General features: G+C 43.9%; 1 protein-coding gene and 1 long non-coding RNA gene across 10 annotated transcripts in view; one reads left to right on the top strand and one right to left on the bottom strand.

The window, feature by feature from the left end:
* The window catches only part of CPS1 (carbamoyl-phosphate synthase 1), a 175,815-nt gene that overhangs the window by 108,038 nt on the left and 54,190 nt on the right, over nucleotides 1-13,587 (top strand). For all 9 annotated transcript variants that reach the window (XM_053283405.1, XM_053283401.1, XM_053283406.1 and 6 more), the window contains 3 exons: nucleotides 902-1,083; nucleotides 2,961-3,155; nucleotides 4,132-4,199. In XM_053283405.1, the coding sequence (XP_053139380.1) occupies nucleotides 902-1,083; nucleotides 2,961-3,155; nucleotides 4,132-4,199 (445 nt within the window). The remainder of the gene's footprint in view (nucleotides 1-901; nucleotides 1,084-2,960; nucleotides 3,156-4,131; nucleotides 4,200-13,587) is intronic.
* On the bottom strand, nucleotides 2,295-12,573 carry LOC128339458 (uncharacterized). The gene is made up of 3 exons (XR_008313043.1): nucleotides 12,445-12,573; nucleotides 3,376-3,541; nucleotides 2,295-2,360 (listed from the first exon to the last, which is right to left on the bottom strand). It is a non-coding gene; the product is annotated as an uncharacterized LOC128339458 (long non-coding RNA).

Genomic DNA, 13,587 nt, shown 5'->3' with positions numbered 1-13,587 from the left:
GGAGCGCTTACTAGCGCCCGTTATTTAATGGGCGAAAATCACTTGTTGACAATAAAATTCAGCCATCCCAGGTCCTTGGGAAGGACTCGATGTCTGGATAAAACAAACCAGTCAATAACACCTGTCTGACTGTGTAAACAAGAAATAATAATAAATATCAGCGAGTGCTGACATTAACTCCAGTTAAGGCTAACCAGGATTCGTATGTCATCAGTAATAAAATGAAACCAGTAAGAAGTCAGGATTTCAAGTTTTATTCATGATCTCTTAGCTATAGTTAAGAATTCATCTACATGGATCCAAAGACTTCTTTGATAAATTTGGCTACAGACCTTTCCCTCAAAACATAATTAAAATGTTCTGCCTTACTGTCCTTAGAGGACATTCAAGGTGGAATAATGGAATAAAACCTAACAATGGAATAAAACCTACAACGATCAGTACATCAGCAGAGGCATAAGATAGAACATCAGCTGCAAAGGAATACAGTCACCCCAGTGTTTAGCTCTTCTCCCTGGATGGCAGTGTCTTGGCCTCATATTAAACACAGGCAGGGAGGGAGCCAGGCGAGTCTCCTGGGGCAGTGCATTCCAAACTCACGTTCATGTATGTGAATGACTTCCAACCAGACCCATGAACTAGTTCCATAAAGGTGCTACGCAGTTGATCACTCAGTAGTTCAAAATTATGGCTGAAAATTATTCCTTTTAACAAAGATATTTGCATATTGTTTCAGTGACTGAAAATGCACGTGGTATGATTGAAAATCTCCAGCCTTTAATGGGGGCGATTAGATTTCCTACCCAGACCTTGACATGTGATTTAAAAACAAAAACAAAAAAACTTTCCACACAGTGCTATTCTTTTAAAACTTGATCTAGCTTTATTCTTCTGTTGTCAGGGAGCAGTGTGGAATTTGACTGGTGTGCTGTTTCTTGCATCCGAACACTGCGTCAACTCTGCAAAAAGACAGTTGTAGTAAACTGCAATCCAGAGACAGTGAGCACTGATTTTGATGAGTGTGACAGGTTGTACTTTGACGAACTGTCACTGGAGAGGATCTTGGACATCTACCAAGAAGAGGTAAAATTAACAACAACAACAACAACAACAACAACCCAAACACTCAAAAGATGCAAGGCTAAGACCTCCTAAAACAAGCCAAACATTTTGCAAAGTCAGTCTCATTGTCACCTCTGGCTGGGCACTTCCTGAAGTGGCTTGTTATAGATCCTGGCATTGTGTTTTGAACGGTGTTGTTGTTTCTAGCAGACGGTTCAGCAATGAATGCCAAATAAATATAGAATGATTTTCCAAAGATGACATATTGGGCAATATTTACAAGCTGATTTAATTGATTTCACAGTTATTTATGGCTCAAATTGTCCTGCCCTTGCTGAGCTTAGTTTTGGTCTCTGATTGTGAAAGCAATTACACACATGCTTAATTTTATGCATAGGGAGAATGCCATTGGTGCTAATATCATTTTTCAGATGCCAGAGGACATCTGGGATTGTGTGTGTGTGTGTGTGCGCGCGCGCGCGCGCGTATGTGTGTATGCACATACATGCATGCATTCGATAACATGATAACTTTTATAAAGATTCTCTGATAGCTTTGCAGTGATTTTTGAAGATTTCTGGCCTGCATAGGGCTGTGAGTTCACCATCTTTGTACTTTTCAAAAAATTGCAAAATGCCTATGAAATGTATTTTCTTTGCCATATTGTTCCTAAAAGGCTTGATATCTTGACTGTTTCCTACCTGGGCAGACTTAAATGAACTGTAATCCAGTAAATATTGTCTGTCCAGTACTGGTTTTTGTCCTCATAGAAAACAGGTAAAAAGAGTCCAAGCTTGACTTTGTGAGTACACATACATTTTCAGGAATAAGATCAGCTGCCCTATCTCAACCAGAGATTTTGGCCGTTCACTCACAGGCCAGTGTTCCTGATCTGATTAAGGAAGGGGAGGCTCCCTTTCTTTTTAAAACTTGCTACCCACTCAGACCTGACACCAGTAGTGGTGAGTAGTGATGAGCAGAATGTGCTGAACTTGGACCATTTCGACTCAGAAAGGGCTGTTTCGAGTGTTCCAAGCTTGGAACAGAATACCCCTAAAAAGGGGGTCCTGTTCCAAGTTTGGAATGGAGTAAGCCTGTTCCATTTGGGCTGCTCCATTTGGAACGGCTTTTTTATTTTATTTTTTAAATTAAGGTAGTGAGGGTGGCATGGGGTGTTGGTGGTAAGAGATACCTTTAACATTGAAATAATCAAATTTCTTACCCTGCACTCTGCCATCGCGGCGATCTAGCCAGTATCCTGTATGGCGGCAGCACCTCTCTGGCCCAGCGCTTTATCCCTGGTGAGAAAAGCTTTTTACTTTAATTACTTTAATGTTAAAGGTGCCTCTCGCCACCCCACCCCCAGCGCTGCCCTCACTATCTTAATTTTTTTTACAGCTGGGATACTTAGAACATTCTGCATGGCACAGGCATGTTTCGTGGAAACATCGGGTCATCTTGGTGTTCCAGTTGGAATGTTCGGGTCATTTTGTGTTTTATTCTGAGCTTGGAATGGAACGCAGAACCCATTCTGTGCACAGCCCTAGTGGTGAGCCAGTGTTTGACTAGAGAGAGAGCTCTTCTGTTATCCTACAGCTTGTTGGGAGGGGAGAGTGATGAAGTAGGGCTTGGGAGCTAGACCTGTATTGCAGCAGCAGCCCCTAATACCACATGGTGCTCCAGATGTCCCTGACCTTCAGGAGAATATGGTGGGGGGCCTGCTGCCTGAAGGGGGATGCTGAAAAGCTGTGTTCTAGCAGAAGTAACCTCACTTTTGTCTGTATCCAAACCATTCTCTCTTCCTTGCTTCTAATCATGCTAATAGATGCATGGTTAGGTAATGAGTTGCATTAAGATCATTAGCATGCTTTTTAGTCTCACACTTCTCATTCCCACAGGAATGTGATGGCTGCATCATCTCTGTAGGAGGGCAGATTCCAAATAACCTGGCCGTGCCACTTTACAGAAATGGAGTGAAAATTATGGGCACCAACCCGCTACAGATTGACCGAGCAGAAGACCGTTCTGTCTTCTCAGCTGTTCTCGATGAACTGCAGGTGGCTCAGGCATCTTGGAAAGCAGTTAATTCATTGGTAAATAGACATACTTCTAATCTGTATTCAGTGATTGGCTTAAGCCAATATTCACAATTAATTTTGCTTTTGTATTTGAAAAGATGCAGTCATTTCTTATCAAAAATGTAGGAGCAACGCCCCCCCCCCAAAAAACAAGCAACATTATGACCTAGCTGTCACTGAGTTTGTGAAAACTGTGTCTGGATTGTACCTCTTCAGACTTTGGGTGGGAACTCACATGACTGGATTCTTCCTTGTATGGGGGGAAAAGCCACTTTTTTCGTGGAGAACCAGCATACTGGGGAGAAGACGAGGCTAGAAAGATTCTCCTGTCATGTTAGTTTTCTATGTGGAGGGGAGCATTCTAGCAGGAGCACTCCATCATGTGAGCCTGTACCTGCAGACTGAGTATACAGACACAGGTTTATTATCTTAATGAGAAATAGGCCATTATACTGATGTTCTAACAAAAGGTCATATAAAAATGTAAATGTAAACAAACATCTAGCAACCTTACTGATTGAATTGGTCTCAGGAGCCATAATATACTAGGGCATCCTTTACTTGGTGGTGCAGAGGACCATGTCATCTGAGTCAGTGGTATTTGGATGCTGAGTTGGAGATAGTGGGGTTTTAAAACGATGTTTTAAACATTGTGTTGCTGGTGGATAGCTTCTAACATTAAAGGAACGTTTTTCTTATTCTGTGGATACCGGGTATTCTTGTTTCCATTGATGTTGAGTGGGTCTTGTCACCATATAGGCTCATCCATTAAGTGCTGCCTAAATGTGTTGTGTCATACTTGCAGAAACCTTGTGACCCACCAAGAAAATTCCTCAAAAATATGAATATTACAAAGAGAGGGAGACCAATTTATGCAAACTTCACATTTTTAAAGATGTCAAAATCTGCCCCCCCACAATACTATTAAGAAAGTAGCTGTGCGCTCTCTCTCTCTCTCTCCATCCAAATAAACAACTTTCCAATCTTTTAGGAAGATGCTGTTGATTTTGCGAACTTGGCTGGCTACCCGTGCTTGTTGAGACCTTCCTATGTTTTGAGGTAAGTCATTTTTGCCAGCACAAGCTGAACTGCCTGCACTTACCTGTACAGACCAAAAGAATCAGGATAATGTCATACTATCCTGGAGAATGCAGTTTTCAGGCTCAGCAACTGGTGTATGGTCAGTGAACTAATAAAATTTTGATTGACTGACTCAGCAAATGGACCTTAGATGGACACAGAGATAGTGAAAGATTATTCTGTTGGATAGTCACTTATGCAGTATAGGACATTATCTCTCACCTGAATATGTTGTTTACAGTTTCAAGATAGAATTGGTCTCTGGGTCAAATCAGATGTGATGCTTAACACATCATATAGGTTTAAATTTATTTATTTTCTTAACTAAAATAACAGTTGCAGGAGCCAAATCAGAATCAGGAATGTGGTGTGCAAGGAGTAGGAGTGTGCACAAAACCGGAAAACCTGGTTCGGTTTGAGTAGTACCAGACTCGAATCAAATCAGGTCTGGTCCAGTTCTGTGCACACGAGAGCCAGGCCCTTCCGGCTCTAGTCCGAACTGGTTTGGGCCTAGCTCAGGGTGGGAGCAACATCAACAACAAAAAATTAAGGAAAAAAATGGTGGAGTTACCACCATTGCCAGACTCCGGGTATATGTGTGTGCTGTTGTAGCCATGGTGTGTGTGGGGGTGTTCTCCTGATGTCCCCCCCCCCCCCACTGGCCTCCCCCCAGGCATTTTGAGCCCATTACAGGCCATTTTTGGCCTGTTATGGGCCAGTTTTCAGCCATTATGGACATCTCTATGGCTGCGGTGGCCATTCTGGAGGCTGCTGCATATGCATGATCCAGGCCACGCAGATGGCCACTAGGAATTTGTGGTGGCTTCCAAAATTGCTGCTGCTGCTGCAGAGAGGCCCGTAGCAGGCCGGAAATAACCTGGGAGGGGCCGGTGGGGGAAGGGAGACATCAGGAGACCACCCCACAGCCATGACAGGACCCTCTCTGGAGCCAGACAATGGTGGTAAATTCATCATTTAAAAAACAACAACAGCAAACTGGCCCTGTACTGGCCCAGTGGTTTCGGCTAGACTTCGAGCCGAACTGGGCCTGGTCTGGCTTGAGGGCGAGCCCTCGAGATGCGCCAGTTCGAGTGCAAGCCGGCTCGCGAATCCCTAGCAAGGAGGAGGCATTTAAACCCTTCTCCTCATGCTTTAGGCCTGATGAAAACACTTCCACACACATGAATCCGAGGTCCTGAAAGCTACGGGGTCATTTTGTCTTTTAAAATATCTTTTTCTGTTAATTAATAAAGATACTACTACATGCCTATGAACCTGACTATCCCACCTGAGTTTGCTCTTAGAACTCTTGGGGTAACCAGTGAAGTGACCAAACTTGCAGATGATACTAAATTATTTCGGGTAGTGAAATCCAAAACAGATTGTGAGGAGCTCCAAAAGGATCTCTCCAAACTGGGTGAGTGGATGACAAATTGGCCAATGCAGTTCAGTGTAAGCAAGCGTATAGTGATGCATATTGGGGCAAAAACCCGCAACTTCATATATACACTGCTGAGGTCTGAGCTGTCAGTGACTGACCAGAAGAGAGATCTTGGGGTCATGGTGGACAGCTTATTGAAAGTGTCGACTCAGTGCACTGCAGCTGCGAAAAAGGCAAATTCTGAGCTAGGGATCATTGGGAAGGAGATTGAAAGTAAAAATGCTAGTATTATCATGCCCTTATACAAATCTATGGTGCGACCACATTTGGAGTACTGTGTGCAGTTCTGCTTATTGTATCTTAAGAAGGACATTGTAGAACTGGAAAAGGTGCAGAAGAGGGCAATCAAGAAGATCAGGGGCCTGGAGCACCTTCCATATGAGGCAAGGCTACAGCATCTGGGGCTTTTTGGTTTGGAAAAGAGGTGACTATGGGGAGACATGATAGAGGTGTATAAAATTATGCATGGAACAGAGAGTGTGGACAGAGAAAGATTTTTCTCCCTCTTTCACAACACTAGAACCAGAACACTAGAACCAGAACACTAGAACCAGAACACTAGAATCCCATGAAGCTGAAGGCCAGGAAATTTAGGATCTACAAAGGGAGCACTTATTCACAAAGTGCATAATTAATCTTTGGAATTCTCTGCCACAGGATGTAGTGATGGCCACTATTTATTTATTTATTTGATTTGTATACCGCCCTTTGATTTGTATACCGCCCTTCCAAAATGGCTCAGGGCTGTTTACATTTAAAACACACCACTAAAACAGTAAAGAGCTAAAACAAATTAAAAAACAATATAACAATTAATTTAAAAACATTTTAAAACAACAATTAAACTATTACAGTGATTCAAAACCCCGAAATCGGGTATTGAATTTTAAAATAAACCAGAAATTAAAACTCCCACAATTTAGGAAGCTGAGAAAGCTTGGGTGAAAAGAAGGGTTTTCAGGTGTTTTTTGAAAATTGCCAGAGATGGGGAGGATCGTATCTCAGCAGGGAGCGCATTCCACAGTCTCAGGGCAGTGACCGAGAAGGCCCGTCTCTGTGTAGCCATCAAACGAGTTGGCGGTAACTGGAGAAGGACCTCATCAGATGACCTCAATGGGCGGTGGGGCTCATAACAAAGAAGACGCTCTCTTAGGTACCCAGGGCCTAAGCCGTTTAAGGCTTTGTAAGTTATAACTAGCACTTTGTATTTTGTCCGGAAACCTATTGGCAGCCAGTGTAGCTCCATCAGTAAAGGAGTAACATGGTCTCTCCGAGATGACCCAGAGACCAACCTGGCTGCCGTGTTCTGAACCAACTGAAGTTTCTGGACTACGTACAAAGGCAGCCCCACATAGAGCGCATTACAAAAGTCAAGTCTGGAGGTTACCAGCAGATGTATCACAGTTTTGAGGTCATTGATCTTGAGAAACGGGCGCAGTTGGTGTATCAGCCGGAGCTGATAGAAAGCACCCCTGGCCACCGCCTCAACCTGAGAAACCAGGGAGATGTGTGAATCCAGAAGTACTCCCAGACTGCGAACCTGTTCCTTTTGGGGAAGTGTGACCCCATCTAGAACAGGCAGATCAAAATTGTCTCTAGAATTCTGACCCTGCACAATAAGTACCTCTGTCTTATCTGGATTCAGCTTTAGTTTATTCTCCCTCATCCAGCCCATTCCTACTTCCAGACAGGCATTTAGGGAGGATATGTCAGCTCCTGAAGAAGTTGACATGGAGAAGTAGATCCGGGTGTCATCAGCATACTGGTAACACCCAGCTCCAAATCCCCTGATGATCTCTCCCAGTGGTTTCATGTAGATGTTGAAAGCACTGGAGAAAGTACGGAACCTTGAGGGACACCATACTTAAGTTCAGATTTTGAAGAGCAACAGTCTCCAATCGACACCATCTTTAATCTATCTGAGAGGTAGGAGCGGAGCCACTGTAAAACAGTGTCTCCCACCCCCAACACCCTCAGACGTTCCAGAAGGATACTATGGTCAATAGTATCGAAAGCCGCCGAGAGATCCAAAAGGACCAACAGAGTCACGCTTCCTCTGTCAATTGCCAATTGGAGATCATCCATCAAGCCAACCACAGCAGTCTCCACCCCATAGCCCACCCGAAAACCAGTTTGAAATGGGTCTAGATAATCCCATTTCTTTAATTAAAGAAATGTATGGCCATTAAAGCTTGTATGGCTTTAAAAGGACTTAGACAAATTCATGGAGGCCAGGCCTATCAATGGTTACCAGACTGGTGGCTATAGGCCACTTCCAGCCTCAGAGGCAAGATGCCTCTCAATACCAGTTGCAGGGAAGCAACAGCAAGAGAGAAATGCCCTCGCCTCTTGCTTGTTGGTTTCTCATAGGCATCTGGTGGGCCACTGGGTGAAACAGGATGCTGGACTAGATAGGCATTGGGCCTGATCCAGCAGGGCTGTTTTTATAAAAACATAAGAAGAACCCAACAGAGCAAAGTGGGTCCATCTGGTCCAGCATCCTGGTTCCAACTATGACTAGCCAGATGCTTCCAAGAAACAGAACACAGATGGTTCCAAGCAACTTTCTCCTTGTTTTTTCCACGTTGAGGATCAATTTGGCTGTCATGATTCACCGATGTTAATAGACATGTTCTTCATGAATGGTCTAATCACCTTTTTCAGCCATCTAAGGCAGTAGCCATCCCCACCTCTCTCTTACATACACACACTCACATATGTACAAATACCACTCTGGGTTATCTCATTCCTTTCCCTTTTAGTTGCCTTCTCCTTCTGAAACTTTCTTACCTGAATTCACTCTGGGCAGTAATTCTTTTCCTTCACTTTCTGGCTCCCTCTTGGCTTGCATCAGATCCATCTGATGCAAGCCAGGCAGTCAGCACCAAGCAAGTGTAGTGAAATGAAGACCTTTCCATTACCGCTGCTGATGCTCAGGTGTACCTGATGGCATGGTTGACCATGCCTTAAGATCTAATATTGAGCAATCCTGAGGACTTTTAAGGCTCAAGTCCCAAGTTGAAAAGCAACACCATCAAATTGAACCCTTTAAATGGTTTGAACAGTCTCCCTGCAGTGCCAGGACAGGTGATTTCTTAACTGGAAAATTGGGTTTTGCTGTATAAGGCCTTGAAAGGTAGTAGCTGTGATGCTGTTGTTCTCTGTAGGTAATTCACATTCAGATGTGCTCATTGAATGTGTCTGACTTCCTTCATATCCAAGTCTACAGTGTTTAGTGCCAGCTATGTAACCTGGATGCATCTGCTGTTTATAGGACTGAAAGATCATGTGGAAGGGTCATATACCTCATATTGTATAATTCCAGGGGAGAGAAATAGTGAAAATTGTCCCTCCTGTGCAATAACTGCTGCGAGGCTCTGGAAGCTCCCCACAGTGGGAATACTTCTTCCTAGCATGTGGACACATAGTCAGTCACGATGCTGGCCACTAAACCATCATAAATTTGATGGTTGATGTTTACTGGTAATTTTTAAGATTAAAACATCCTTTTAAGATCTTTTTAATCTTAAAAATTGTCATATTGTTGGCATTTAGTGGACAGCATCCTCTTATCTTAAAATATATTTTGAAGATTTTAAAAGAATCCTAAAAGATGTTAAGATTATAGAAGATCCAGATTGCCCAAATGTTCTGACATTTACTAGGCAGTGTCAAAGACAACTGAGTGCCATTAGTATATCTCGAAATGCCATCCTTGTTTCCATCACTTACTGGTAAAAGATGTTTCCCACAAAGGTGTGCTTGATTTAATTCCCCCCTCAAAATTTTAGATAATGACATGCTGCTTTTGCACCTAAAAAGATCCCCAAGGGAGCTACATAAAAAAACACAACCTAAAACAATAGAGGAAACATCAGGCAAAGCAACAGGAGCAAGAAGAACAATAAAGCAGCAGACATGATTTTAAAAAGAAATGAAATCCAACTATCCCCCTGACTCTTCAAAAACAAAACAAAAAAAATGCCCCTCCCCAGGCCTTGTGCTGCAGGGAGGGTTCTTTGTCTCACCCCACTCACCAGATAGCCCTGAGGCCTCCCCTGATTGGTTGGGGTGGGAGTGGGGCGGGGCTAGCTCATTGCGTGCATGGCTTCCCACCACAGACTTTTCAGTTCGGCCCTGTTTGTCTTCCCCTCCCTCCCATCCCTCAGTGCAGAGTGGGCTTTTGCTGGTTGTCCATTTGGGGGCCGAGTAGGAATTTTTGGTGCCCAACAAATTGGCCTGGTTGGAAGTCTTTTTGCCTACTCCGTTCTCTTTTTCCTAGTTTAGTTAGTTAAGGCACAGCTGGGCAGGAGCAGTGCAGGCTGGGTGGTGGTTTAGTAGGGTTGGAAATTGGTGAGCACCCTTGGGCAGTTAAAACGGGTTGATTTGTCAATCAGTCCCTAGAAGCTTTGCGGCTCAGGGATATTGATTCACCATGAAACCTGCTTCAGGGCTTCTCAAACCTCAATGGCTGCGTGGCATGGTGCGGGGTGGTGGTGCGAAGCCCTAGAAGTTGTCCTGAACCTTGTGAGATTGATTATGAAGGGGATGAAGCGGCTTTTACCAGCTTCTGTCCTGAGTCAGGGTGTGTTGCCCATTTAAGGCACGCGGGAGGACAGTGATGTCTGAACCTGGTCTTTGTTAGGCCCGCACTGTTGTGGGGTAGAGTGCAACCCCCCCCCCCCCAGTTCACTAATTCAATCTGATTTAATAAAGTTGTGGCCCTTATACCCAAGTAATATGTGTCTGAGTCTTCCTTGGGGCTGGGGTGTGGGGACAAAAGAATGGCCTTGACCTGCCTCCCGAAAAAGTAAGTGTGGAGAGGTCAGGTCAGTTTCCATAGTTTGGGAGTCATCAATTTAAAAGACTCTGCAACTTCTCATAATTCACTGCCTCACCCTTTTGTGGTGGGGCAGCAGGGTCTCCAAAGACATCCTGAGCTATTGGGCAGGTTCAAAACTGGGCAAATAAATGTCTAAAACAAGCGTAATGACACCAACATTTCTGACAACTTCTGGGCTTCCTAAAACCTTAAGAATTACCAATAAATGTAATCATGACACTTACTACAGCATAATCTTTTCTCATAAAGCAGAAGCAGGGTGGAAGGGCCCCTGTGAAGAGTGGTACAGTATATTGGAAATTGCCTGAGAACACTAATGATACTCATCTTGCCAAACATTTTGTTCAGTAAGTGAGAGGCAGACTTCTGTGTATTATGTTAACAATGCCTTCAGCTACACAGTTTCGAGTGAAAATGCTCTGCTACCTGCAACTGTTTTATGTCAAATATGTGCTGTGGCAGCTGCTTTTCTTTCAGGACATGGCTGACAAAACAAAAGAAAGGGAACTTGGAATGAGTTGAATCAATGTGCAGAGATGTTCTAAATACGCTCTCTTCCAAGCTTAATGCAGTGAAGTGCTTATTCACAGATGAGAGGATAGGAAGAAAAATAGAGTTTGCTGAGCACAGTTCGCAAGTGCAAATGGAAATTGAGCTGAAGCGCCTTCTGATAATAAAAATGAGTCAAACTATCAATCTCAGGGATGCAACCCTGACCCTGAATGGAGTAGAAAGACTGTTTAAGCAAGAGGGAAAAGAGAGTTCTGGTATAGTGTGTGCCGTGAGCATATGTGCAAAAGGCCTTCACAGTGTAATTAACCTGAGTTGTCATTAAACAGTTCAGTTAAAGCCCCCTTTCAGTGGGATTTTTAAAGTAATCCACAGGTTCTCAAGCACACAAAGGACAGCTCTATAGAGGAATAACACTTTTATTAAAAAAAGATAGGCTCTTCTTTTGAAGGGAATTGGCACGTGGAAGAACTTCTGCAAAGCCATGCCATAATAGTTTCATTCTCATTATTTTCAGTAGGATTTCACTCACAACAACTAACCATTCAGTGTTCTTATAAGCACTGTACAAAACCTGGATTAGCACAGTGGTTAAAAGCATGTGTCGTTAGTAGGAAAGTACAGGGGAAATGCTGTAAACTAAAAAGTATCTGTAATTCCCAATACATTCCAAGAACTCATCCTTCTCAAGGGAAACATTGCTTCACAAATAAGTATGACAGTTGTATCTACTGTCTGTCAGCAAACAAGTCGCTAATCTGTTTTGAGCACTTATACTGCCTTCACAGGTCTATCAAAGGCTACTAGTCTGGTAGCTATAGGCCATCTCCAGCCTCAGAAACAAGATGCCTCTAAATACCAGTTAGAGGGGAGGGTATCCCCTGCTGCTGCAGGGGAGCAGCAACAAGAGAGAGGGCGTGCCCTCACCTCATCTATGGGCTTCTTAGTGGTATTGGTGGGCCACTGTGTGAAAGAGGATGCTGAACTAGATAGGCCTTGGGCCTGATCCAGCAGGGCTGTTCTTATGTTCACATGGTATGCTTCTAAGGGTTGTGTGTGTGTGTGTGTGTGTGTGTGTGTGTTTGTTTATTTATTTCCTTTTTCTGTCAAATGGGTGAGCAAATCCAGCTGCCAGATGAGTTCATAGGGGAAGTAGGATTTGAACCAGGACTTTTCAGCTTATAGATGCAACAAAAGGGATTCAAGAGCTATGAAAATACTGCAGAAGTACCTGCTGTGTAGCCAAAGAAAGGTATCTTTAATTCCCAATGTTTGTCAAACACCAGTCTTTCTCAAAGGGAAATTTATTTCACAAATAAGGACAGCAGTCAAACTTGCTCATTCATTTGATGGAAAGATCTGTTCATATCTCAGCCTGAGACACTTCCCCACTCCCCATCATTAGCAATGTGGGAGTAATTTTTACTTACTTTAGAAGGCTGCAATAAGGATTACCGGCGTGATATATGTGAAGTCCTTTGAACACTCAGTAATACTGGCTGACATTCTAAAAGTATGCTTGCAGCAAAGGAAGCGCACATGCAGCTCCTCTGTTCCAGAGTAAAGCAGTAGGGATGTGCAGACCGGTTTGTGGTTGGAACATTCCAACTGCGAACCTGTTGTTTCAAGAGTTCCAAGCTTGGAACAGAATGCCCTTCAAATGAAGGGCCTGTTTGAACTTGGGATGGAATAACCCCATTCCGACTTGGAACACTTGAAATGTTCTGAGCTCTTCTGGCCCCTGTGCATGCGCAGCAGCCATTTGCATGGTCAGCACCACCATGCAAATGGCTGCCGCGTGTGCATAGAGACTGCAAATGGAAAATCACTAGAAAACTAGCAAGGTCACGGATTTAAGTGTTTATTTTCATAAATGAATGGTCTCATAACAAGTATGTAAAACACCTTGTGTTAATAGCACCTGAAGCTGGTGCTATTAAATGCCAGGTCCATAAATACAAATACCACAGCAATCCAGGAGGTTCAACTGAATGAGCATGCAGACCTGGCATGCATTACGGAGACCTGGTGTGCATTACGGCTGGATGACAGGGGAGATGTAAATCTCTCCCAGCTGTGCTCACCTGGTTTCCGGGTGCATCATCAGCCAAGGTAGGGTTGCCCTGATTTGTTGGGAGACCATCCTCCTCATCAGATGCATTGTCTGCCATTCTGACCAGTTCGAGTGCCTGCATGCCATGATGGGATCATGAGACAAAGTTGGGATTCTGTTGGTATACTGCTCATCCCACTGTCTAACAGTCTCCCTGCCTGAGCTGCTTGAGGTGGTCTCAGATGTGGCATTGAGGACCCCAGGCTGTTAGTCTTGGGGGACTTTAACGTCCTTGCTGAAGCCACCTTGACTGGTGCAGCTCGGGAACATGTCTTCCATGACAACCATGGACTTGTCTTAACTGATTTCTGGTCCCATGCATGTGGCAGGCCATATCTGAAGATTGTACCAAAGGTGGACTCAACACACCTCTGCAGGGGTGGGGGACCAGTTAGGATGGTCTCCTCTTGAAGGCTTATGGATCCTAATGGATTCCTGATGGTTCTGAGGAATTTTCTTA

The sequence above is a fragment of the Hemicordylus capensis genome, chromosome 1 (genome assembly GCF_027244095.1).
Source record: "Hemicordylus capensis ecotype Gifberg chromosome 1, rHemCap1.1.pri, whole genome shotgun sequence".
Lineage (NCBI taxonomy): Eukaryota > Metazoa > Chordata > Lepidosauria > Squamata > Cordylidae > Hemicordylus > Hemicordylus capensis.
Note: the sequence above shows the minus strand (reverse complement) of the source record. Positions and strands in the feature narration are given on the sequence as shown.